At 44.9% G+C, this 25539-nt stretch overlaps 2 protein-coding genes across 5 annotated transcripts in view; both read left to right on the top strand.

Moving 5' to 3' along the window:
- The window catches only part of PEX7 (peroxisomal biogenesis factor 7), a 79515-nt gene extending 69613 nt beyond the window's left edge, over positions 1 to 9902 (top strand). For 3 of the 4 annotated variants that reach the window (XM_074990485.1, XM_074990488.1, XM_074990487.1), the window contains one exon: positions 5873 to 9902. In XM_074990485.1, the coding sequence (XP_074846586.1) occupies positions 5873 to 5941 (69 nt within the window). In that variant the 3' untranslated portion in view covers positions 5942 to 9902. The remainder of the gene's footprint in view (positions 1 to 5872) is intronic. The other variant, XM_074990486.1, reaches the window with a different exon arrangement.
- Positions 9903 to 18913: 9011 nt separating this feature from the next.
- Positions 18914 to 21807, top strand: SLC35D3 (solute carrier family 35 member D3). The gene is made up of 2 exons (XM_074988742.1): positions 18914 to 19438; positions 20849 to 21807. Exons 1-2 carry the CDS (start codon positions 19003 to 19005, stop codon positions 21670 to 21672), a joined length of 1260 nt encoding a protein of 419 aa, XP_074844843.1. The 5' UTR covers positions 18914 to 19002; the 3' UTR covers positions 21673 to 21807.
- Positions 21808 to 25539: the final 3732 nt, after the last annotated feature.

Below are 25539 nucleotides of genomic sequence, written 5' to 3'. Positions count from 1 at the left end.
TATGCACATATACATGTCCAAATCTTTATAATTTATTTATGTAGGTTATTTTCACACATTCAATAATAAAAACAATGTGCAGTTTTCTGTGTTCTTTAGTGGACTAAAGCAGATCAGAAAAAAGTAATGTGCTTTGCATCTTTCTGTCCCTTGTTGTTTTTTTCTCTTGCTTTCTTAGCTGCTTTTTCTTTTTCTAAGAGTAGCTAATGACATTTCACAGAAAAAAAAATACCTTGGTATTTGCTTAAATACAAATATCACTTTTGTTGGAAGTGGATGGAGAGGCAGCTGGAAACCAAGGATAATGGAGGGAGTGTGGGAACTGAAGCCCTGTAGCCACATAGCTAGGACTGAAGACTGGAGGACACAGTGTGGGACTAGGGGTGATGTTGGGAGCAGAAGGTGATCTTGGGGATGGCAGTCACAGCTGCATGGCTGAGGGCCAGGGCTGGACTGTATGGCCTGTGACTGGAGTCTGAAACCCTTTGGCTGGGGTAGGATTCTCCTGGGATTCTCCTGCCACATAGCTAGAGCTCAGGGCCAGAGGAGGTGGCAGGTGTGTGGGGGCTGAGCCTGGGACAAGGGTCAGAACCAGGGCTTAAAGCCTGCAGATAGGGAATGGATCATGCTGCCCACCACTCCAAATCTGAAGCCTGAACCCCATTGGCTAGCTTCAGACAGGGACAAGGCCCAAACTCTACTGGTAGCCCTGGGGCAGGGGCACTGCTTCCTCTGCCCCTCATCCCCTCTTCACCATCCTACCTAGGCTATGGCCACATGAAAAGCCCCTGGTTTGCTCTGGCAACTGAGAAAGATGGGCCCTATAGCCAAGGGGATGGAAGTCTTAGAATTGATTATAAGTCAAAATTCAGCTTTCCAGAGAAAAAGGAAGAAGGAAAAGTATTCCAGATAGGAGTGAAAAGGTGGTGATGCTAACTTTTAAAAACTCATTGTGAAAGAAGTAGTGGTATGGGTTTTATTGAAACTCGTCAGGGCGGAGACAGATGTTCAGCACTATTTCCACACTTGAGTGCTCCCCACGTAAGAGAAAATTGCCTGTCAGCCTAAGATTTGACTGTGGAAACCCTCCAAGAATATCCAGTGATAACCACCGCTGCTGTCCTGACTGTTACTCAAAAACTTACTCAGCTGTGGCATCGACTTTTCTTTGTCAGAGCAATGAAAGTAGATGCGCTGGAGCCAATTGAGAACACAATATCATTATCTACAGGCGTGCATATCTTGCTGAGTTTCAGTCAGAGCTTCACGTTTTTGCAGCTTTTAGTTATTTTCTCAAAAATTGTCTTTGGTTATTGGGTTTGAGGTTTTAGAGCCACTGTCAAATACAACAAGCACTGCTTTGAAGGATTTTTTGTCTTTTCTTGATCCTAAACGGTAAAGAGACGGATGTCATCTAGGTAATTACAGTGGGCTGAGTGGATTGCCCTGAGGGTCTGGAAAAGGTCTCTGTCTGTTGAAGAGCATGGCTGTAGTGATGAACAGGAAACTGAGGAACTGAAGTAAATTGGCTTGTGGGACAACTGAAATGGCTGTGATAAATTTAAAAAAAAAGTGGTATTAAGTCAGTTGGTGGAAAACACCCTTGCTGCCAGAAACTTGGATAGACACTTTAAAGTGAAATAGTCATCCCCTGTTTTATTAGTCAAACTATGAATGTCCAGTGGAGAATCAGCTGTCTGAGACTGCATATGCACAGTTCATATTTTCAGCTTTACGTAAATCCAGTTTGATTTATGTGTTGCCAGTATATTTGCCTAAATATTCCAGAAAATTACCTGGCATAGCGTTTATACTGCAGCAATTATAAAGGTACGGTACACTAACTTAGGTGATGCTGCTGCAACTTCACTGGTGAAATGAGAGGGCTAGAGGCCACTGTAATGGAGTCCCAAAGATGCAACCTGGACTGTGGGACCACTGAACTCTCCAAACCCACCAGCCTCTTCCACATGGGCATGCCAACATCAGCCTACAGGCCTCTGACAGGCACTGCACATGCACAGTGATGCAGGGACACACCCAACTGTGTTACATGAATGGTCTCCAGCTACTTATGAGCTCCAGCCAATTCCCCCCAACTCCAGTCCTACACCGCAGAACTGAACAATCTTGCACTGATTAGAAGTCTGGCCAATGGAGTTCTCCTCTTCACTGGAGAGTGCACGTGTGTTACCTTTTTTAATTTAAACTGAGATTCCCCAAGCACATCAACCAAAAAATGCTGTTATAGGTAAAATATAGAACAGATTTATTAACTACAGAAAGACAGGCAAACCTTCCTGAATAATTTTATTTTCTTACATAAAACATGGGCTGTTACAAATACAGAAATCTCTTTAGTTGGCATATTTTTATTGAGTAAATAAATCCAGTAAGGCCACTCCACTCCTAAAACTGATCTCCATCTCCAAGTCCACCTATACAATGTAGAAATAATTTATATATGTGCCTAGCTCTTACTTTCCATCGTCTATTTTGGAAGCACTCTATCCCATTTAATTTGAGAGGACAGAATGACATTATGACAAAGCCTATGGTCTGGATTAACTCAAAACTTCCCATTCTTATCTTGCTCAAAAAGGTTTGCCGTTTGTTACTGCTGGCAGATAAAGACACTTGGACTGAAAATTCTACAACACAGTGCCCTGCCTAGAATTGATTTCAGCCCTCTTGCTGGCCTTTGAGATGTGTAATTTTTGTGGACCTTTCCTTTGTTGAAAATCATTTGTTCTTTTTGTTTTCCTATGTATATGTTCATGCTGAACTCTTAATATGGCACAAACTGTAAGTAAAAATTTACTGCTCATCTAGGCTACATGTACACAGGCAGCCTCTGTCAACAGAAACCTGAGCAGTACCTCTGTCAACTGATTATATCTACACATAAAAGCAGATCAAAAGAGCAATCTGCTCTGTTGACGGAGAGCAACCACACTACCCCACCTCCTCTTGACAAACTGTCAGACCAGAAGCTCTGCAAACACTGTCAACGGAGGCGCTGTTTCTAATCGGGAACAGGGATAACACTGCCGACTGAACAGCTGAGTTTTATCAGCAAACTCTCAGTAGAGCATTTTAACCGTGTAGATGCTCAGCGAATTTTATCAACAAACGGGCTGTTCTGTCAACAGAAGGTGACCATCCCATCAGCCTTTTTGTAGAGAAAGGGCAGGGCAGTCTGGCTGCTCTTTGTTGACAGAGCAGATTGGTCTTTCAATCTGCTTTTGTGTGTAGCCACTACCTGTTGACAGAGGTTTTGCCGGGGTTTGTCTCTCGACGGTGACTTTTGTCGACACAAGGTGCCTGTGTAGACGTAGCCCTAGTGAACAAGAAATCCATCAGTCAGTACACATTTAGGCCGCATCTATACAGCAGTGCCCTTCCAGAGCGAGAGAAAATTCAAATGAGATGTGGATTTACATATCCTTATCTTCAGGAAAAAGGGTTCTTCTGAAAGGGGCGGGGGGTTTCTTCTGAGAGACCCCATCTACACAGTTGTGTTTGCTTCAGGAAAAGGCTCTTTTGGAAGTGAGATCGCGTGAGACTATGCAAATGAGGTACACAATATGTAAATCTGCACCTCATTTGAATTTTTGCTCTCGCTTATTAGCATGCCCCTTCCAGAAGGACAGTGCTGTGTAGATGCAGCTTCTGTGTGTGTTTATAGTTAGCAGAAAGAATCACCAAAGATAGTGTAAAAGCCTAATCCCATTTTAGCCTTTACCAATGTTAATCAGCATTTTAACCATTACAAAAGAATCAATCTTTTTTGAGGGAAAGAACTGAAAAGTACAAATGCAAACCAAAATTCAAATTTGAGGCTTTTAATCAAGGCTTTCTGCTGACAATTTAAATCAGTGATTTTAAGACATTTTGATTTAAATCAATCATCCATGCTCTTTGCATAGAATTTGTTCATCATCATTTCCAAGGTGAATTTAATGTACAGACATCACTCTGCACTGGAAGAGATGACCCACAGTCATTTGTTGTTGGTTTATTTTCCTTTTCCCGATAGCTTACCTTTATGCGCTAGCAGAGAAAATCAGCAAGTTGGGCTGAATTAGCTCTCTGGTCCTTTTATATAGACTATTTATTCTTATTATCACTAAATTAAATGGTTCTGTAACTATATTTATTCAGAGCCTGCTGTGGAATACTAATTAACCTGATCAGAGTTGGGAATTCCCCAGGGATTTTTCGGGTGCTATTCCATGTCTTGTTTCCTCATGAAAGAATGTATTGACAGTTTAGTACCAACCCATACCTTTGGAAAGATAAAAATGTTTACTGTGTTCTATACAATTGTCATTCTCTGCACACCCTACCTGGAAGAAATCAGATTTTGTGCATGTGTAAAATTTTGGAGGAACTGCAATACAGCAAAATGTTATATCACACAAAGTTTTGATATGCCATGTGAACATGAGATTTTGTTCCATTCTATTTAGGATAGAAGGTATCTCAAATAACAAAGCAGTTGCACCCAGTTAATAAAATACAACAATGAGCAGTAATGAGGGAGTGGGGCAACTACAGTGTGTATCATACAAAATGAAGTTTGGTTTCCCAATTTCTAGTGTGCACTGGAATACTCTTGAAAAATGCATGAACCCATAAACTCAGTGTGGCTTATAGTGCCAGAAAACAAAAGTTGTTTTGACAAAGTTTACTAACTCTAGTGAAAGCAAGTAGAAGTATTGGAGCATATATAAAATTACATTACATTACACATAAAATAAAATCCTGGGACACGTTCTAGAATCTAGATATTCTTAGTGAGTTATTGTCATGGCTTTTAGAGCAAAAACTCACCCATATCTTGCCAGCGTAGAGCAGCCACGGTTGGCTGTTATCTTCCATTCATGAGCCATGCTGTCCTCTTTCCTTCTCAGTGGAAAGATATAGACATGTACCTCTGGCCTCCACCCAATGTGCATGCCAGTCTATTTGTAAACAGGGCTTTCCTCCTGCTCTTTATTTCACAGTCTCTTTACTAGCACTTTGGTTCAATATGTAAATAGACCTCTGTTGTGAAAGGGGGAATGCCACAGTGCCCAGCCAGGGAAAGAGATTCCTATTACCCCCTTGCTGGAAGGAACAGGTCTGAAGCTCATTTCCTGTTGTTTTACATGCCTTAGTTCCATGGTTTTGAGAACCTTCTGTGCGTTCTCGTGAAGACACATAATACTTTAAATTTTACCTGTACACACATTTAGAAATGATTACGATACCACTGGGATAACGGCTTTCGGTACATGCCTACATGCCATGTTTTGGTGAATTATTCTGGGTACACCTCACAGAGGGGAGCTGTCCGAGCTATTGGTGAGGAGGCTGCAACAGGATTTCAGGGGGCCATCCAAGCATGACCAGGTTTAGGGTCCAAGCAGAAAGCCAAAACCCCACTGCCTGGGGGCTGAGCCTAGCCATTGAAGTCTGAAGCTATTCAGGTGCTCCACACCCCTAGTTGAGAACCACTTTTCTGAGGGACCTTTCAAGATGACTCTGTCCTGTATTTAGTTGTGATGCTAAGTGCTTTTCCCAGATCTGAAGAAGAGCTCTGTAGCTCAAAAGCTTGTCTCTGTCACCAACAGAAGTTTTCCCAACAGATGTTCCACCACCCATCTTGCCTCACCAATGTCATGGGACTGACATGGCAATAAACACACTGTATTTTACAATTTATATCAGAACTTAAGAAATTATATTTAAAAAAAAAAAACAGGCACCAAATCTGAACCCTACACCACACACACTGTTTTAATTCCCAGTGCTTTGATCCTTCTCATTTTTGTAGTCAAAACTAAATTCCTAGTAACTCTTAACGTGGACTATGTTTGCTTTGCAGGTTGCAGACTGCGCTTGGGATGAATTAGTGAAGATTTATACCCCTTCCTGTCTGGCTGTTCCTGTGTAGAGAACACCACACTTCTCAGTGAACAAAGAAAGTTGACTTGTTGGATAGCTTTCTCGGCTCCCAGGAAACTAAACTCATACTAGATGTGTCAAGAATGGCATTTGAATCCTCAAATCACCTTTTAAATGCACTTCGTAGTTCTAACTGAAGATATGCAGTTGAGGATACCTTTTCAGTGCAGCATGTGAGGACCTATATTAAGGATGATTCAACTGTATACACCATTCTTGAGGCAGCAGAAAGAGGCCTAGCTAATCAAAGGACTGGTGGGGGCAGAGCCACTCCTATATTTGTCTTCGGGGAGTTACATGGGTAAATGTCTTCAGTGGGAGATGTGAAAAGAATTCTCTACTCCTGATAAATGAAGACAAATGGCAGTTTATTTTGAAATACTGTCACTGTTTTTTTTAAAAAGAATGAGGAGGAATATTTATTGTAAAATAATCCAGCATCAGCTTGAGGCTTGTGTCACTCTGATAATTTGATATTGATACGTTTTGCTCTAAATTCGGGTTGCATTATTGTCTTGTATAATATGATGAATGCTGTTGATAGACCATTCATGTCACACATTATAACAAGCTGCTTCTTGTGACCTTTTTGTTCACTGTTTCATGATGGCAGAAAAGCTCATTTTCATTTAGTCTTTTTTCTTTCCCCACCTATGTTTTCAGATAAAATGCTTGACGGAGGCTCATAGCAAAAGGAATTCAGTTTTAGATAATGCTTGGAAATCACAAAGGCTGTGTCTACACTAGAGGGTTTTGTTGAGAAAATTAGTGTTTTGTCAACAAAACCCAGGGAGCTTCCAGATTACCAAGGCATTCTGCTGGCAGTAAATCAACAGAATACAGCACTTTGGTCAACAGCCTTATGATGCTTCCCATGAGGCATAAAGCGTCTGTCGACAGCCTGTCTGGACGTTCAACAGGGAGCTCTCTGTTGACAGAAAGGGCTTCCGGGACATCGGGAGGCCCTGTCTGCTGTGCTTCTGGTTGGCCATTTTGTTGAGAGTGGCCAGGCAGTCTGGCCACGCTCTGTAGACAGAGCAAATCACTCTTTCAGTCTGCTTGGCCGTGTGGCTGCGATCTGTCGACAGTAGTTTTGTTGTAAGATATCTTTAGACAGAAACTTCTGTCAAGAGATTGCGCTAATGTAGACATAGCCAATATAGACAGAGATTGTGATGGGAAACTCTGAAAAAGAATTGCACTTTTTTTTTTTAATGCCTGTCCAAACTTCCTTGAGGTTCTCAGACAGACTTTGTAATAGTTCTCTTGCATCTCTTTGGCTTTCCTGTTATTTCCCTAGATAACCCTCTACTTGCCTGTGTCACACCCTCTGCCTGCAGAGACTCCCTCAGAGGGCCCAGCACTTTCATCACCCTCTCTGTAGGGCCATAATTAGTACTGAACTCAAATGTTGTTTGCTCCAGGATTCTGTATCCCAAAGTTGGTGAGATTTGCATTAAGCCAGGGTTGGGGAACCTAGGACCTGAAGGCCAGATCAAGGCTTGAGGCGCTCTCCCACACCGTTCCACAGTGGGATGAGCCGATATTGCTGCATCAGCCATGTGACATGTCTCCAAGCCCCAGTAACTCCTGTGTGGCGGAGCACCAGCACTGGTTCAGCACTGTGGGTCGGTAGGGGGAGCCCTGAGCCTTATGGGCCGGGTCAAGTAAGCCAATGGCTGAATGTGACCTGTGAGGGCTGCCTGGCAAGGGAGGAAGTGGGTCTGCATTCTGTCGTTCCCGCTTTCTCTGCCCCCAATTAGAGGAATGGCAGCACAGGGAACCATCCCAGTGCTGCTTTCAGGCTCCACCCCTGTTCCCATTGGTCAGGAATTGCAGCCAGTGGGAGCAATAGAAGGGCAGTATGGTGACATGGAGCCGCCTGTGCCCTCTGGGGAGCTGCACCAAATAGGTGACCCAATTCCTGCTCCCCCATGCCCGGATCCCGTACTCCCAGCCCAATTTTGCACCTTACCTGTTGCTCAGACTTTGCATCCTTACCCCCAACCCACTCCATGACAGCCTCCTCCTGCACACCGAACCTCCCCTTTTTAGCCCCACACCAGACTCTAGTTGGGCTTCTCAAAATCTGTTATATCCAGGCTTCCAGAAAAGTTAATCCAGCTCTGCGGGGAAACTTGAGCCTCGGTGCTAACCTTACCCAGGGAGCTGGAGCATGAAGGGGATGTCTGTCTTTTCTTTTCCTGCCTCTCAGTTGGGGTCCAGGTCAGTGAGGTTTTTTTGTTTGCTTGGTTTGATTTTTCTGTGGGTCTGTGGCCCCCAGCCCAAAAAAGTTTCCCCATCCCTGCATTAAGCCATGCAGACATTTCAGAGGCTGACAACTGTGCTGGACTGTTTGAAGGTATGAAGTGGGGAGAGAGCATTCATAGAAGAGGAACTGTATGTTATTTAAGAATTACTGGAAAAGGAGGAATGTGTCCTATTTTAGATATAAGAGCCAGGGGCTACTGGACAGCCATGCACAGAGGACTGTGCCTTGATTAGCAGATAGGGTGAAATGTTAAACTCTTTTCCTCTTCTAAGACGTTTGGATTCTGCATGGGTCTTAACTGTGTAAGGTAATCGTCATACCAACCCCTGTAGCTAAATTAGAAACAAAAGTTTTGATTGTGTTTTGTTATAGACTATTACACAGGTTTTAAAATAAATTTTGTCATCTTTTCATTGTATGTGCTGAGAAATGACACAACCCTAAAGCTATGTTACTTGTAGTTTTACTAGTACCATGAGCCATAAACCCACTCATATGCATTAATATTATTTCTAACCTTAACAGTCCTTTCCTTTTATCTCCCTTTTCTGCTTAATATGCAATCAACATGTCCAAGTGTGTGGAGGTCATGGAATATCTATATATATTGTGTATAAATACGAAGCCTGTTTTAATAAGGCACAGTTAAACTCTTTCATATCTGGTATTCTATTTTCCAGAACTCTTAAATAACCAGCATTTTAACCAGAAGTAATTTTTAGTTACATTTTCCATAAGTACAGTATAGCAAAAGTAAATATATATAAATACAGGATAAGTATACAGTGTACAATACTATAGTTGTTGGTAAATAGAGCACTCTGCATACAGTTTTGTTTATTTCTTAATATCTAATCTTGTTTTTCTTTGGAGCTATGCATGGATTGGTATATATCTCTGTTATCCAGAATATTTGAATATCTGGCAACCTCCCAGTTCCATGACTGCCGAATATGAAAGTGTTTACTGTATACTAGTGCACTACATCCATTTGAAAGCTAAACATGGAAAAGCTGGTATGAGACTGTAAACAATCTCAGCCTTTCATTTGGATGAAAAGCAGCTTTCAGAGTGTAACATGTTCATCCAACAAATGGACTGAATTTTCTCCCTAGGTACCTCTTCCCCCTTGTGTGCTAACTTCCATTTCAGAGCTGCTGTATCCAGATTTTACTCTTGAAAGATGAGTAAACCCACATGCTCAGTGTAGCTTTTAACCTTGCCATATAATCATTAAATGGGAAGAACGTGTTGTTATAAACGTTTCTGCGATGCAGTGAAAAATGTTTCTTTTTTGGTAGTTGTAACTAACTTTTAATTCTAAGGGTATGCTTTCTACACATGTTCACTTAAAAAAACCTGCTTTTAAGAATGACCATGCTATCTTCTAATTCTTCACTAGTTATATTTAAAATAGTCCTTTAAGTACAACTATGTTGAATATTTAATCTGTTCATTTCATTTTTAAGGGTGTTTTAATTCCTTCTTTAAGAGGCATTTCCTGTTAGTGCAAATTTGTTTCTTATATCAGGAGCAATAATGTCAATTTAGAAGAAGAGTATATTTATTCTAGTGTGCTTTAATAAAAGGCACACTGTGGTAAATATTCGGTTTAGCATTCTTAGAAGGACTCTTTTACTTGTTTTATCAGTAATGTTTCACCTGTAGTGATCAGAAGGGCAAATACAGTAAAAATGTTCTGAGGGTGAGCTAATATTCATAAGTAGTGTCTTTTGGGTGAATGATAGAGATCATATTTTCCTCACAGTTGTTCGAGACCCTTCTATACAACTTTTTCTAAGTGTGTGTAACCCTGACTTTGTTTTGATAACATGGTGCTCTTTTAATCTATTCTTGTGCAACCAAGTACCAAGAGTGCGCACTGTTCAATATGATATGCTGGCCTATAGTACAGTGTGTCCCCCTACAAGTTCCCTTCACAATGAGGGCATGAGATAAAATGGGGTTTCCTTCTGCAACAGTAAGGAGATTCTTAAACTCTAACACTACTCTCACAGCTAATTTTCAGTTAAAGCTATCCTTTCTTTTTCCTACCATTTTCATTACAGAAATTGAGTTTAAAATATGAAGTCACTGCCACAATTAACAATTATCTGACACAACGATTTTCCCCCTAAACATCTTATCTGAGCTTTGTTTGTTTTCCTTCCTCATCTCACCTCAGCCATTGGGCTCAGGATCCTATGAAACGCATGGCTGCAGACATTTTGTTTGGTGAGGGAACTCCAAACCAGCTCATTACTGTGGGCTGAAGAAGAGCTAAGGTGAAAATCTCCATCCTGGCTGCTTGCGTCTGAGCTAACTCATCCACTGATTTTCTGTGGTCATAAGCTCAGAAGGAGAAAAGCTCATGAGGGTGAGGAAACATCTTCGCTGGAAGTGTTAACTCAGATTGTTACCCTTGAATTAGCCCAGCTCTAGTGAGACAAGTATTGCAGCTGTGTGATATTAGACAAGGTAGGTGAGGTAGTAAAATAACTGCAAAATTACATGTATTCACATGCACTCTGCGTTGATCTTTGTGAGGTAGTAAAACTTCTGGGGGCACATCCCATGATGCTTAATACTGCAGCAACCTGAGCAACTCTGATTTTTTCTCAGTAAGTTGTGTGTGTTCCCCTGGGCCCATGAGGGAATGACAGGAAAACAGTGGAGGACTTACAGCACTCTAATGGCACTAGCCTTGTGTCCACACTGCAGAGTGGTCATGTTAGCTGACAAGTTGTGCTCCCTTGAGCTGTAGCTGGCCAGCCAGCTTGAGTTAAAAACAACACTGCACTCAGGGGCTTTTTGTACATGGATGTGAGTCGAGTAAGGGGCAACACCTGAGTTATAACTTCAAGTTTGCTTTGCGGTGAAGACAAGCCCTGAGGGGACTATTGTGGACTGAGCATGGGGTTGAGAGTTCTTGCGGCCTCATCTTAGCTCTATCACTCACTTCTTCTGAGGCCTTGAGCAAGCCACTCCACCCCTCTGAGTTGCTGTTTGCTTGAGGCATCAAGCATCTTCATCTGATATTGACATCATTGGCTCAGCCGTGTGTGACACAGATAAGTAATTTAGGTACGTTAAATCTTGGGTTACTCCTATAAGCCCTAGAAGTGGCTATTGCAAAAGTGTTTTTTTTCCCCATTTGTCCCAGTGAGATGAGTTGGACCAATCAGACTTCGTCACAAATATGCTCACCTTTGCCACAAGATTAGATTGCTGCAGTGTGTTCTATGTGAGCATGAGATCATTGGAAACTGAAGCTGGTGCACTAAGCCATGGCCTACATATATAGTGGAGTTTTCTTGCCAACAGCACACAAACTGTGGCTCTGGCATCTACAATGGCCACAAGTAAGTGTCTGAATGAAATCCAGCGTGTTAATATGTAGATCTCTACATATCTTGGGCTGTTTAATTGTGAATTTGTGCCTCACCTCTCCGCAAACTGGGCTGCTGACATTAAGCAGTGATGGCATTTGATCTGGAACTCCTTTGCTATAAAAGGGCAGCAGATGCTGCCCACAGGACCTATTGTCTTAAAGCTGTAAGGTTTTGACAGTCATTCCCAGCATTGGTTCTTCAGATTTAGAATCTTCTAAACATGCTGCTGAAGCATCTCTTCCCTTTGAATAGAAAAGTGTTGTTCAGAGTTGTATTATGCCCACTTCACCAAGTGAATGTTGGTCTGTCTCCCTGAAGATGAATAGGCAGTCATTTATACTGTGATGTATACTTTAATATTCAGAAAGTGCACTAGTAAACAGCATGGGTGCCCATGGATCCTACTATAAATACAAATATTGATAGTAAAAGTGTAAGCACAGGAGATAATCATTTGGGTACAGACCAAACCAGAGTTGAAAATGTGAAGAGCAAAAGCAAACATAGAAAGGAGGAAGGAGGCCAGAGTGGAAGATGAAAGATGGGAGAGAAAAGCGGGGGGAAAGGAGATGAGGTAAAATAGGAAGGGAAAGAGAAAATTCGAAAAACAGTAGACGGAAAATGATGTTGGGGTGTGTAGGATAGGTGAGACAGTAAGCAAGATGTGAAGGCTGTGTCTACACTACAAACATAACTTTGAAGTAAGCAACTTTGAAGCTGAGTGCCCAGACACATCCTACTTCGAAGTTAAACTTTGAAGTAGGGCACTACTGCATTCCCGGGAATGAAGTAAGGACTTCAAAGTTGGGCTCCTTCGAAGTTAACTTCAAAGTAAGGGGAAAATATGTGTAGACTCTCTGCTGGTTACTTCAATGTAGCGCCTAACTTCAAAGTTAGTTCCTGGTGTAGACTCACCCAAAGAGATGGAGGAAGAAAATTTAAAAAAGATACAAAGTTGAGTTAAATTGGTGAGAACCTTGTCCCATTATAATCAATGGGAGTTTTGTCCTGGATGGGGTCAGGATGTCACCCACTAAATGGGCAAGGGCAAATGAGGGTAAGGGCAAAGATAAAATAGGACAGAAGAGAAGGCAAGTTACAAGAGACAGAGATAGGGAGCAACAGCCAGAGAATACAAAACTCTCAGTCTCTCTCTCTCTCGCACACAAACACAGGAATGAATGCCACTTGACTTCCATTGAGCTTCCAGAAATGTATGCAGTAAAAAAAAAAAATGAAGCTGGTGTAATTTATTTGTTCTCACTGTGTTCACATATATCTACTGGAAAAGAAGACACTTTGTGTCAAGAGCAAGAGTACCCTGTTTTCCCTTCCTGCAATTTCTGTCCATTGTCTGGTTTTGTTGATTCTGCTTGATTCCTTCTCTTCATTCTAAACAGTTACCTATTCTAATTATCAAATGTTTAGCTGAAAAGCACACCCAGAATTTAATAGCTTCCTGATGTCTTACTCTAATTGTGCAAATCTGGCCCTGTACACCTATGCTTTATATGTAACACTGGTGAATCACCCTCTGGGGCTGGTCTAATATCTACTATATATTTTGAAGTAGGCTTCTGTCTGTGCTGTGTTGGTTTTTAAATCGTAAGACCTACAACCATGAAATTTGGTATGCAACTTCCTCTTACGCTAACCTAAACCAAGGCCAGGATTTGGTTGTGCCTGGAAAGTGGGAAATGCCTGAAATCCCAGGATTTCCCAGAAGACAGGGAGGGGCAGCCACAGGAGCGATGATGTACTTCAGACTCACCAATAGGGGCAGTGAGTGCAGGGAACAGGAATACAGCAGAGTGACCACTGGGAGCAGCCACAGGAGGAAAACTGCCCATGTAACAGTGGCTCGCCACCCTGCTGGGAGAGGTAAGTACCCTCTACCCCAAACCCATTCCTCAGCCACAGTGCTGTGCAGGGCCAGCTCTGCTGCCTTACCACAACTCCCCCACACAGTTAGCCCCCAATCATTTGCATAAACCATATCCTTTTATTTCCTAAACAGAAAAACAAACAAACAAACAAACTTTATTTCACTTAAATGCCTGCCTAACACCTGGTCAATGTGCTAGTCTATTTTAAATAATATATTTTGATCAAAAAATCTTCATAAGCCATAAGAGATAGGATGGCCAAATTTGGTATACAGCTTCCTTTTATATTACTTGAACAGGGTGGCCATCTGTTCCATTTTTACCAGGACAGTCCCTTATTTGAGCTGTCTCACAGGCATCCCAGCTTTTTTAAGAAAATGGGCAAATTGTCCCATATTTTGCAAGACTCCTGTTCCCTGGCACCCGGTGTCTTGGGGCAGCAGTGTCTGGTGCAGGCAGCTGTCCAGTTCCCTGCTGCCCTATACCTTGGAGTGGCAGCTCTTGCTTTAGGGGAGTTCCTCTGTGGGGCAGCTGCCCCATTCCCCAGCACACCATGGCGGCAGCCCCCTCTGCCAATGAGCTCCGCCACAGGGTGGCTGCCTCATTCCTTGGAATGCTATGCCTTGGGGAGGCAGCTCCTGCTGCAACAAAGCTCTTCTGTGGGGCAGCTGCACTGTTCTCCAGCACGGCAGCCCCTGCTGCCAGGGTTCCCTGTTCCAGGTCTGCTGCTACATTCCCTGGCCCTGCCTGCCAGGAGGCTGCAGAGCCCCTATTTTCAGCACCTGCTGCCAGGAACTTGTGGAGCCCCCATCCTCCACTCCATCTCATTGGAAGGCTGCAGAGTCCCCATTTCCAGTGATCCACCATGGGGTAATATCCCCCATCACCAATGAGCCCTGACATGGGACAGCAGCTCCCCGTCTTGGGAGGCTGGTCTCCCATATTTGCTATAGGGCAATGTGATCACTCTAAACTTGAACAAACATATGAGTGTGGTTGTGCCAAGAAAACTGGCTGTGACTGGGATGGGATTGCATCTCACAAAACCCATCAGAAAAGGGACAATCACCAAATGAAGCACAGTCCTCAAAATTGACATAATTGAGTGATTGTTCAAAGAGACTGAACCAAGATGAGCCAGAAAAATGGGATGAACCTGGAATAGGATTGCTTCTCAATTAACTTTACAGAAAAGAGATACAACAGAGAAATTTGGAGTAAGGCTCTGTTTTGGCACAGCTAAATTGATGCTTAAGGTTTGACAACTAGAAGAAAATGTTACTGGAAACCAAATTGATACAGCCTTATTTTTTAAAAGGTAGTGAATGGTAAGAGTTTATAGGGATGAAGAAAAAAATACACTGGATAGAAATCCCATCTTGTAAACTTTACTAAAACAATTAAAGGAATAATTTTAAACAATCCTTTTTTTAAGAAATCCAAAATAAAGATTAACTTCATGAAATACAATAATTAAGTAAAGCACGTTTATTTTTGTTCTGTTCCATCCACAATTAAAGAAAAATTAATTAAGTTAAGGACCTGAGCAACACCGTGTAAATCTGATAGTAAGGATACAGCCAGTTACAGCTATCATGTTTTTTGGTGCTGAACATCCTATATTTGTATCCCTACTGCGGGCGGGTCAGACATGATGTCGGTTTCTGGGAATACTTGCAGAAGTCTGGAGGATACTATTGTCTTTCCAAATCTTCCATTTAAACTTTTACCACCACTGGTTTTGTTCTCACCTCCACTGGCAATCTGTAAATATTGAGCTGGATTTTTAATTAGTATTTATTCTCATGTTGGTACACAAGTATACGCTTATATTGAAATGATTGTAAAAGTCTTTGTAAAAGGCCAAGTCTTTGAGTCTCTGAGCCAGAAAAAAGAGATACCAAACTACTTTTCTGCAGAAATGTCAAGTTGATGTAGAAGTGGTTGGTTTGATTGTTTTAATGCTAGTGGAATAAATGTTACTTATTTCTTTAACACATTGTGTACTCCAGTGCGCTGGTACTAGGCAAGCCTGTAAGGGTTACCCTGCAAGATACGACCAGTAAGCCCTTCATATTTACTGGAAGTCCACGTCTCAGCTGATTTCATAGGATGAAAGGGGCAACTGCAGTGGGGTGGGCCTTCTATATCGTTGGTCCACAGCCATGGAAACCTGTTTGAACGACCCCCTTCATAACAAACTGTAAGGGTTGTACTAGTTTTGGCAAATAGTCTTAGAAAGGCAGCGTGACTTCCTTGATATTTCACTTTAGGTGAGAGAAACCAACAGCACTTTATGAGAAACCAAGAATATCCCACTTAGAGGTGCTTTGCCGAAATCGCGGGAGAAAGTAGATTCCTGGTTTGGTAACTTGTCTCAATTTTTTCTTTCTTTACCCACACAGAGTGTGATGACAGTTATATTTAAAAAATCTGGAGACGGGGGGACGTATTCTTGTTTAGAAAATATCACATTGTGAAGAGTTCCAGCTCTTTCAGGAAAAGTAACATGCTTCTGCTATCAGCTATTTCTTTTCAGGCAAGTTTAATTGCAAATGTTTTACATCTCAATCGGGAGAACTACTGCACCCATCAAAGCAATTACGGAAAAGTTCCCTTTGGAAGTGACAAGTGTCAGAGAGGTAGCGTGTTAGTCTGTAGCTTCGAGAACAACAAGAAGTCCCGTGGCACCTTATAGACTAACAGATATTTTGGAGCATCAGCTTTCGTGGGCAAACGGGTCTTTATGGTCCAAAATATCGGTTAGTCTGTAAGGTGCCGCAGGACTGGTTGTTCTTTTTGGAAGTGAGAATCTGTTGTTTCCCCCCGAGCAGGATTTCATTGCTGGCAATAGACATTGCAGAGGCACTAGCCCATAAGCATTAGCAGGTGTTGACAAATGAATCATCCATCAGCCTCTTCCATGCACGTTGAAGTGTTTCAGGTACAAAAGTTTAAGGATGGCGAGAAGATTTTCCAGTTCCTGTTATGTAATAAGATGAGTCTGTTCTGGTCTGGCTATGGTCTGAAGAAGTGGGTCTGTCCCACGAAAGCTCACCTAATAAACCACTTTGCTAGTCTTTAAAGTGCTACTTGACTGCTTTTTGTTTTGATAGTGTATAGACTAGCACGGCTTCCTCTCTGTTACAAGTCATTAGAAGGTGTTCCCCGTGCGCCCACACTCTCTAGCGAAAGCAAAGGAGTACAGAATCAGGCCCACGCTAGCTAACAAATAAGCGAATCGCTGCAATGAAATTTGAGATAAACGTAGAGCCCTGAGGTCCCCATTCCCTATTTGTCCAAATAGGAACCTTTCTCATACAAGTTCTTGTGAAATAGAAGTTTATTTACCATGCCCTCATCGTTAAGAATGTGTTCTTAACTGCTAGTGAATGAGACCCGGACATGTATCATTTGCAAAGGGTGAAGACTGAAAAATTACAATGTTCCAGCACTTTTCCAGCCCTCACTAATTCCTGAAAAAGTTGGTATTGGGCAAAAGGTTAGAACTTCCAAAGATTCAAGGTCATCTATTTCTGCTCCCATGAACGGAAAATGAAAAATCGCCTTGAGTACGTCTGAGCGTTCAGGAGCAATGATGGGCTGTCACTCCCAGCAGAGTTTTCATCCAGCTGCAAAACATGGAAAATGCGTGTAACCACCAACCTTCCCAATGCGCGTCTCGCACAGTGCCGCCTTCTCGGAGCGCGGCTCTGGGCCACTTCTGGTGAAAATGGTTTATGCGCCTCTATATCCACCCAGAGAAGTGATGGTGCTAAGCGATTAAAAGTTCTCTTCATGGTTTCAAGGAGAGAGAGCTCTGTAGCGTGTCACTTAGCTATACCAGCGGGGATCCCTTTATTTACCATTTTTGAACCTTCATTTTTTACCGATGACAATGTAGTTAAGAGCGAACATGGAGCAGGAAAGCAGGAGGGGAATTGCAGCTCGAGGGGTTAACTATCAGCTCTTCCTAGAGAACATAAAACTATGATCAGCAGAATGAGCCTAGTGCGTCTGGCCCGCCGCAAGCCTGCTTTGGGTGGGCTCGAATTAATGCTTTGGCTGGTGGTGCCTTAAAAACCTCGGGCTTAGTACTGAAATTAGGGAAACGGGGCAGTCAGAGCTGGACTAGCAGCGCGATTCTTAGATGTGACAAGATCTGAGACGGATCCGTTGTAACCAGCTGCCGATTTTCACCAGCCCAGGGATCCAGCTGCGCCGTGGAAATGCCCTGGCACGCAAGCGGTAAGATGTCCGAGCTCCGGAGCCCACTGCGATTTCTCAGAGCGCCCGAGGAGCTACGCAGGACCGAGCGATAACACGTGCTCGGGCCGCGTTAAGCGCAGAAGCCCCCGGCGCCTTGCCGGGGAAAAGAAAAGAAAAACCCAGCCCCTTGCTGGACTTCTCCCGCGGGCGCCTGGCCCGCTCCGCCGGCCCGGCCATCACAGCGGGGTAGCGGTGCTTTGGCTGCAAAGCGGTGGCGCGGGGCTGGGGTGCGCGTGATGCCTGGGCAGGGGGCAGCGCTTCGCTGCGGGCTCCGGGAGCTCAGCCCTCCCGGTGCAGTTCGCAGATGCTCTGCAGCGCCCGGGGCTTGCCGTCCCCGCGTGCCCGGGCGCTCCGCTCGCAGCTCGGTTTGACTCTGAGCTGCCGCAGGTCGAGGCCGGCGGTGTCGGTCGCTGGCACTCCGGGCGTTTGCGCCGCAGACCATTTGCGCGGCCGGTCGACCCCTGCCGGGTGCACGCCGAGGGGCCGCTGATATCAGCGGGTGACTGGAGGCAGGAGGGAGACTGGCACCCCCCCACCCCCACCGGGTCACCGGCTAGGGAGGGAGGCGCGAATAATTCCCCCCCCCCCCGAGTCGGGGTGTGGGGGGCCGAGCGGGCGCGGGGCGATCTGAGAGCCCAGCGGCCGCGGCAGGGCAGGAGGGCTCGGCGCCCCAAGCGCTTGCCCGCGCTGGCTGGGGAGGCGCTGGTTCCCCCCGGGCCAGCGCTACGCCCGCTTTCTCCGCGGGCGGGCGGTTGGCTAACCCCGCCTGTGGCTACTCGAGGCCCTGGGAGCGGTCAGGCAGCGCAGGTGCTGGACCCGGGCGCGGAAGGGCGGGAGCTGCAGCCTCCCCCCTCCCCCCCGAAGCGGGTGCCACAGACACGGGCTGTGCAGCGTGGGTCGGTGGCTCTCAGCCCCCCCCCCGCGCTCCAGCCCTTGAAGCAGCAGAGGCGGCGGGCTCGGGTAAAGCGCCGGGCACCAGCTCCGCGGGCTCCCGCAGGAAGGCGGCTCTCCCGGGCCGGGGCTCTCCAGGGGCTGCGGGGAGATTTTCTATGGGATCCCCCCGCCCCCCGCCCAAGAGACCAGCCCCCCGCCCCCGCGCCTTGGCTAGCAGCGGGCGGCGCTTGCAGCCAGTCACTCGCCGGGCGGGCGCGCAGAGAGCGGAGCTGCGGCGGCGGCGGCTCTGGCGGGAAAGGCACCGGCAGTGGGACTCGCCCCCGCCCCCCGGCGCGCCATGCGGCTGGGCCAGGGCCGAGCGCTGGGCATCGGGGTGGCGGTGGCGCACGGGCTCTTCTCGGGCTCGCTCAACATCCTGCTCAAGTTCCTGCTCAGCCGCTACCACTTCGCCTTCCTCACGCTGCTGCAGTGCCTGAGCAGCGCGGCCGCCGCCCTCAGCCTGGCGCTGCTGCGGCGCCTGGGGCTGGTGGCCGTGCCCCCCTTCGGCCTCGGCCTGGCGCGCCCCTTCGCCGGCGTGGCCGTGCTCGCCACGCTGCAGTCCAGCCTCACGCTGTGGGCGCTGCGCGGGCTCAGCCTGCCCATGTACGTGGTCTTCAAGCGCTGCCTGCCCCTGGCCACGCTGCTGCTGGGCGCCCTGCTGCTCAGGAACGGCATCCCCTCGGCCGGCGTGCTGGGCGCCGTGCTGCTCACCACCTGCGGGGCCGTGCTGGCAGGTGAGCCCCGCCCCGCCGAGCTCCCCAGTCCTCAGCCCTCCCGGCCCCTGCTCCCGCCCGATCTTTTCCCGCCACCTTCCCCGCGCCCCCGGGCTCCTCTTTCCCACCCAGTCCCGCCGCCCGCCCGCCCGCCACTGCTCCCCCATCCTCAGCCCGCCCCGGCCCCGCACAGCGACCCCAGCCACTATCAACTCCTCCCGGCCCCATCGCCCTATTCCCGCTTCTGCCGCGCCCCTGCTCCAGCCCCCCGCCCCCCAGCACAGCTGTAGCCCCCTCCCGCCCTGCCCCGCCTCAGCCCCTCTCCCCTCCTCACCCCTCTGGCCCCACCCTCCCTGCGCCCCGCTGTCCTCCTGCCCCCTGCGAGCTGCCTCGCGCGGCTGGTGCCGGGGCGGCGGCGGGGGAGGGGGAGAAGGTAGTGCACGTCGTTCCCAGCTCCCTGCGGCTTGGGAACAGCGACCCCTGGTAGCAGGCGGGACTGGGGCCGGCTTCCCTTTGCCTGGGGTACGGGGAGCCAGGAGCGCCCTGTGCCCGTCACACTGGCGGGCTGGAAGGAGTGGCTGAGAAGGCGATCGCCCTTGTCCAGCTCTCCCACCCGCCAGTTCTGCGCCGCGGGGAAGCAGCGGATGGGAAAGAAGCCGGCAGCTCCAACTGGGTCTGGAGAGGGAAAGTCAGACCCTGCCTTCGGATCCTCACGCTTTACCCCCATTGACTGCCTGGGTGACCTCCATGGGTGGGCTGGGGGTGGGGGGTGAAGGCGGCAGAAGCTGGCTCTGCTGGGGACATGGCAGTGCATGGATTTGTGAGCCATCCATGCAACCGGAATGAAAAACATACTGTTGGTTTTGCACTGAAATCGAGGCTAAGGCTACATCTCTAGGCTCTTTCTCTGCAGGCCTGGGGCGACCTGATTTGCTGGAGGGAGGTGGGAAGGACAAGATCAGAAGACTGTACACTGAAAGCTAACTGGCACGTCCCAGCTGGTACTCAGCTCTGGGGGTAGTTTGAGGCAGAGACACAAGTACAAAATATGCTCCTGCTCTGATTATATTATCAGTTGTATGTTTCTTTCCTTCCTTCCTCCCTCCCCCCAAAAAAGTGGATGCTAACTAATTTGAGGGTTGGGATGTATCTGGAGAATAATATGTTAAAGGGACAAATTGGACGTATGGGAGGACAAAATAGATTTTGAATGCAATCCTTGACTCTTTATCTACCTATTTGTCAGAAGACAGGGTAAGTAAAGATAGTAATCAGAAATAATAGGATTCAGTGCAGTTTGTTTAAATGGATGTTGTCTCTCTGATCTTAAATAATGCTACAGATAAGAACATGGTCCCTCTTCCCTCTCACTTTCTTCCTCTCACTCTCTCTCTCTGCTAAATGCATTTTCCTTTCTGTCTTTTCCGGCAGGGGCTGGTGACTTGGCTGGTGACCCCATAGGGTATGTGACAGGAGTGCTGGCTGTTGTGGTACATGCTGCGTATTTGGTTCTTATTCAGAAAACAAGTACAGAGAGTGACTATGGACCTCTGACAGCCCAATATGCCATTGCTGTTTCTGCTACTCCTTTTCTCATCATCTGCTCCTTTGCCAGCATGGATTCCATCAACATCTGGTCTTTCCCAGGCTGGAAGGACCCTATTATGACATGCACCTTTATTGCTTGCATCTTCTTTGGCTGTGCCATGAACTTTACCACCCTTCACTGCACCTACCTTAACTCAGCTGTGACCACAAGCTTTGTTGGGGTGGTGAAGAGCATAGCAACCATCACTGTGGGGATGGTGGCATTCAGTGATGTGGCACCCACAAAACTCTTTATAGCAGGTGTTGTGGTCAACACCTTGGGGTCTGTCATTTACTGCGTGGCCAAGTACATTGAAACCAGAAAGCAGAGCAGCTATGAAGACCTGGAGAAAGAAGTTAGTGAGGAAGCAGAAAAGGGATATGCTGGAGGCCAACTGCCATTTGTAAAGGAGGAGATGTCCAAGGAAAAAGGGACTAAGGAGGCAACTATAAAGGAGGCAGCAAATGGGGACAGTCAGTATATAGAGGAACAGAAGGACAGATCTGTGGAGGCAGCCAAGGTTCCCATTACGCACAAAGAAGATAGAGCTGAGGAAGTTAGGAGGTCGTTAAAAGAGGCCTATCTTGGAGTATGGAGGTTGGTTAGAGGGACTATTTATATAAAGAAAGATTATTTAATAGAAAACGAAGAGTTAGCAAGTCCCTGAAAATCAGAATATTAAAAATATATTGCTAGTTGAGGATACATCTTGTTTCCTTGTGTAGGGAAGGAGGATGGGATGTATATTTCACGCACCTTTATGTGGTTATACTTTATACTGTTGTAACAGCGTCCATGCTAAGAACTGTACAGGTTGAACTTCTCTAGTCTGGCACTCTCTTGTCCAGTAACAGCCATAATCTGGCACAATTTGTAATTAGCTAGACAACCACTCATCATGGGTGTGGCCAAGTTTCCTGTAGCCTCATAAAGCTAGTTTACAGTCACTAGTCATGGCTCTCAGTGTTCTGTGCTGCTATTTAGCTGTAATTTAATACCTAAATATCTTATAAGACCCAAGTAAGCAGTGGAAGTGTTGGTAATGCTGCCAGACAACGTTGACCTCTTGTGGTCCAGAAAATTCTCTTGTGTGGCACTAGTCAGATCCAGAGGGTGCTGGACAAGAAAGGTTCAACCTGTGTGACATTTACTATGCTAGTATAAAATCACAACCATAGCTGAAACAGTTAATTTGGTACATAATCTGTGTGCAGAGCAGGATTTAAAGTTATTTTATGCTAAATGTAATTCCATTCTCTTAAGTGGAGTTACTCCTTATTTACAATAGTGTGTGAGATCAGAATTCAACTTGAATTGTTGAGAAGCTCTGATCAGCAAAATAAGGATCTCATCCCACAAATATTGACTTCGCTTGTGAATAACCCAACCTCTAAATGAAGTTGGTATTTGGGATTAGATGCCCACGGAGCATCCTTTAGTGAAGTCAGTGGAATTACTTAGGACCACTAGTGAGTATTTTTAAAATCAGTTTCTAGAGAAGTTCATTTGTTTTAGATTATGTCCATATATTTGTGTGTGTGTGTGTGTGTGTGTGTGTGTGTATATATATATATATATATATATATATATATATATATATATATATATATATAAATATCTATCAGTATGCAATAACATTTTTAATGTAGCATACAGAAGAATGACATTTTAAATATATTTTTGGAAAAGATGGTGTTCAGGGATAAAGAAGTGATATGTCAGAGCTTAAAATTGCTGAACTGTTAAGGAAGAGGCACACAGAGCTGTAGGTTGCATTTAATGTACAACTGCACGGAAGTCATGAGGGTCATTTACTGTGATCAGAAATACCATGTTTACCTTCTGTTCAACTTTATTTATTCTGTTCAACCTTATTCAACCGTATTTTAAATAAATACTCTATTTATTGTTTATAAAGTAAGCTAACTTAAAAAATGCATTCTTGAATAATGAAGTCAGCTTTTCTTATTGATAGTTGGTCTAATATTAAAACAAATAGAATAGTCAATTTCATTGTAATCCATGCAGGTCACTGAAACCCGCATTATTGCCAGTCTGTTCTAATTGTGTTCAGTATTTTATGTATACAGGAGTGGTCATCACAGCCTTAGATTTCCTTGCATTATAACACTGTTACCTGTTTGGCATATTTGAAAACACACTGTGGAAAGTGATATGCTTGCAATTATAACACCTTTTCCACATGCCAGGTAGGCAATGTAATGGTTTGCTGCTTATTGTTAAAGTATGGTAGTAGAAATATATGGGAATTCTAACAGTATTTAACTGTTAAAAGCTGCTGTTACAATTTTGCAAATTTGAATACAGTATGATTTTAAAAAGTGGTTATGTTATAGCTTGTATATAACTAATCCTGAGTTTTAAGAATTCCCTACATTAAAAATGGGGATTTGGTAAATGAAAATTGAGTTTCCCAATGAAGGAGACTGTTGCAAAATAAAATAAAAATACTGCCTCATGCTGAGGCATGGTAGTTGCATTAATGGTAGACTTCAATTAATCTGGAGAGTGACACATGGAAATAAAATGCATTGCTTTTCAGAAATGTCCTGGTTTTCTTATTGCAGCTATTCCAGCATGCTCATTTTTATTTCACTTTCATAATTCCTACACCTGTATCCCTTCTAAATGTTCATCAACATATTACACCACTGTCATAAGCATTGTCAGGCATCACTGGTACAAGAATTAGGGGCAGGCAGAGGAATACGAGGTTTCCCAACTGGCTGCTAAGCTGAAGGACTTCAAGTGTTTGTTGCACTAGGCAGTGATTTCCTGACCAAATGTCTATGACTGATTTGGAAGCACAACTGTCAGTATGCTACCCATTTAGATAAGATAAGTGAGATAAGTATTATTTCCACCCCTGAAGTTTAGACCAAGGTAATGAATGGGTTAGTGTGGTGAGTATGTGAATATTGGACTTACTCAGTGCAGTTGAGGGGTTGATTATATTCGGATGTTTTCCTCAATGTCCATAGAAATGTGTATTCAGAAATCTGGTAAAACAGAAACTTTCCTTGTGTCAGTTATGATTATGGTGACTAATGACTTATTTCAAAATAAACATTAATTTTAATGTCAATAGACCAGTGAGCAACACCTGCTGTAGAATTACAAAGCAGGAAATTAATGGAAACCAAGCCAGAAAAGCCAGATCGGCATCTTTATTTTATCTGTGTCTAAAAGAAATAAAAATGATGCCAGATAAATGTGGAAATGATAATGCAGTTTTATTAAGATCTATGGTTTAATTTGTTTACCATAGTAAATTGGATCTTGATGTGCTTATTTTGCCATAAGAAAATCACCACAGCTTGTAAATAAACAGGTAAAGATGAAAGAATATCTACTTTAAAGATGTATTCACTTATTTATAAACTACATACAGATGTTCATGGGCTGTTTATTGTTATTGTTTAATAGTCTCCATTAACCAAACATTTAGTAACTCTGTTTGTTGCAGGCAAGGGTTTAAGAACCTAGAAAGACAGTTTTTCTTTTCACCCAGCTCTGACCTTTAAATTACCTGATGGAAATTTAAAGTTTTGGTAATGAAAATCTGAAGCCACACATCCCACCCTCCTTACTTTTATTCCCTGTCTCAGATGTTTCTCCATACTGCTTTGATGTTTCCCCTTATTGACAGGGTTTTTAATCTAAACCCTCTGTAACTGCAGAGCAGACAGTCAACTTTGCTCATCAATTTACTGTAATATTCATGCTTCAGTAGTTTGCTGGAGGCCATTGGAAAGTGGTTCACTTGCAGCATACTTGTTTCTGTAATTGATGAGCATGTTGCTATCATTTTTCTTCTCTCCCCATTTCCCCACTCTTTTAACTTCCCTTGGGGCAAATCCAGTTGCCAGTCCCCAGACTGAGTATCTCTGCTGAGTGCAAGTGAGACCTTATGGGAAAACTCTTCTTCTTTTTAAGTGAGTGGAATGGCAAAGAGAACCTACTTCCTTGATGCCTCTGAGGTACTGCACAGAGTCTGGGGCTGAAAGGGATTTCACTCCTGCTAAAATGGTGGCATGGAGAATTAAAGGACCCTTTTACCCACAGATCCTCTGTCCCCATCTTGTGCATGTGGCAATACATGGAGCTGGGCTATTGTCTGAGGAGGTGCAGGGAGGAAGATATACAAGAGAAATCCAGCTCTGCCAGCCTCTCAGCAGCAGAATCTTCTTATTTACACTGCTGCAGCATGGAATCAATTTTGTTATGGGCACCAAGGCATGTGTAGATGTGCACTACCAGGAGGAACAGATGCTGCTGGCTTTGGGTGCTCTCCTAACCAGCTGGGCAGCATTTGGATCTCTCCTGAGTGCAGGAGTGACACATGGGATTGTACAGGTGGTCACATGCACATCCAGCATCCTCCTGCCTCCATCTTCAGTGTCATACTGCTTTGAGTGCAGTGACAGTTCAGCCACTACCCTGGAGTGATGCACCCCTAGAGCAGTGCTTCCTAAACTTTTTTATCTCTCGGCACACTTTTAAGATCCCACAC

The sequence above is a fragment of the Carettochelys insculpta genome, chromosome 3, assembly GCF_033958435.1.
Source record: "Carettochelys insculpta isolate YL-2023 chromosome 3, ASM3395843v1, whole genome shotgun sequence".
NCBI classification, from domain to species: Eukaryota; Metazoa; Chordata; order Testudines; family Carettochelyidae; genus Carettochelys; species Carettochelys insculpta.
This window is presented reverse-complemented; position numbering and strand designations above follow the sequence as displayed.

Bases quoted from the DNA above. Each gene is read 5' to 3' on its own strand.
- SLC35D3 (XM_074988742.1), top strand. From the start codon at position 19,003: ATGCGGCTGGGCCAGGGCCGAGCGCTGGGCATCGGGGTGGCGGTGGCG. The intron at 19,439-20,848 runs GTGAGCCCCGCC...CTTTTCCGGCAG, and splicing joins CTGCGGGGCCGTGCTGGCAG to GGGCTGGTGACTTGGCTGGT.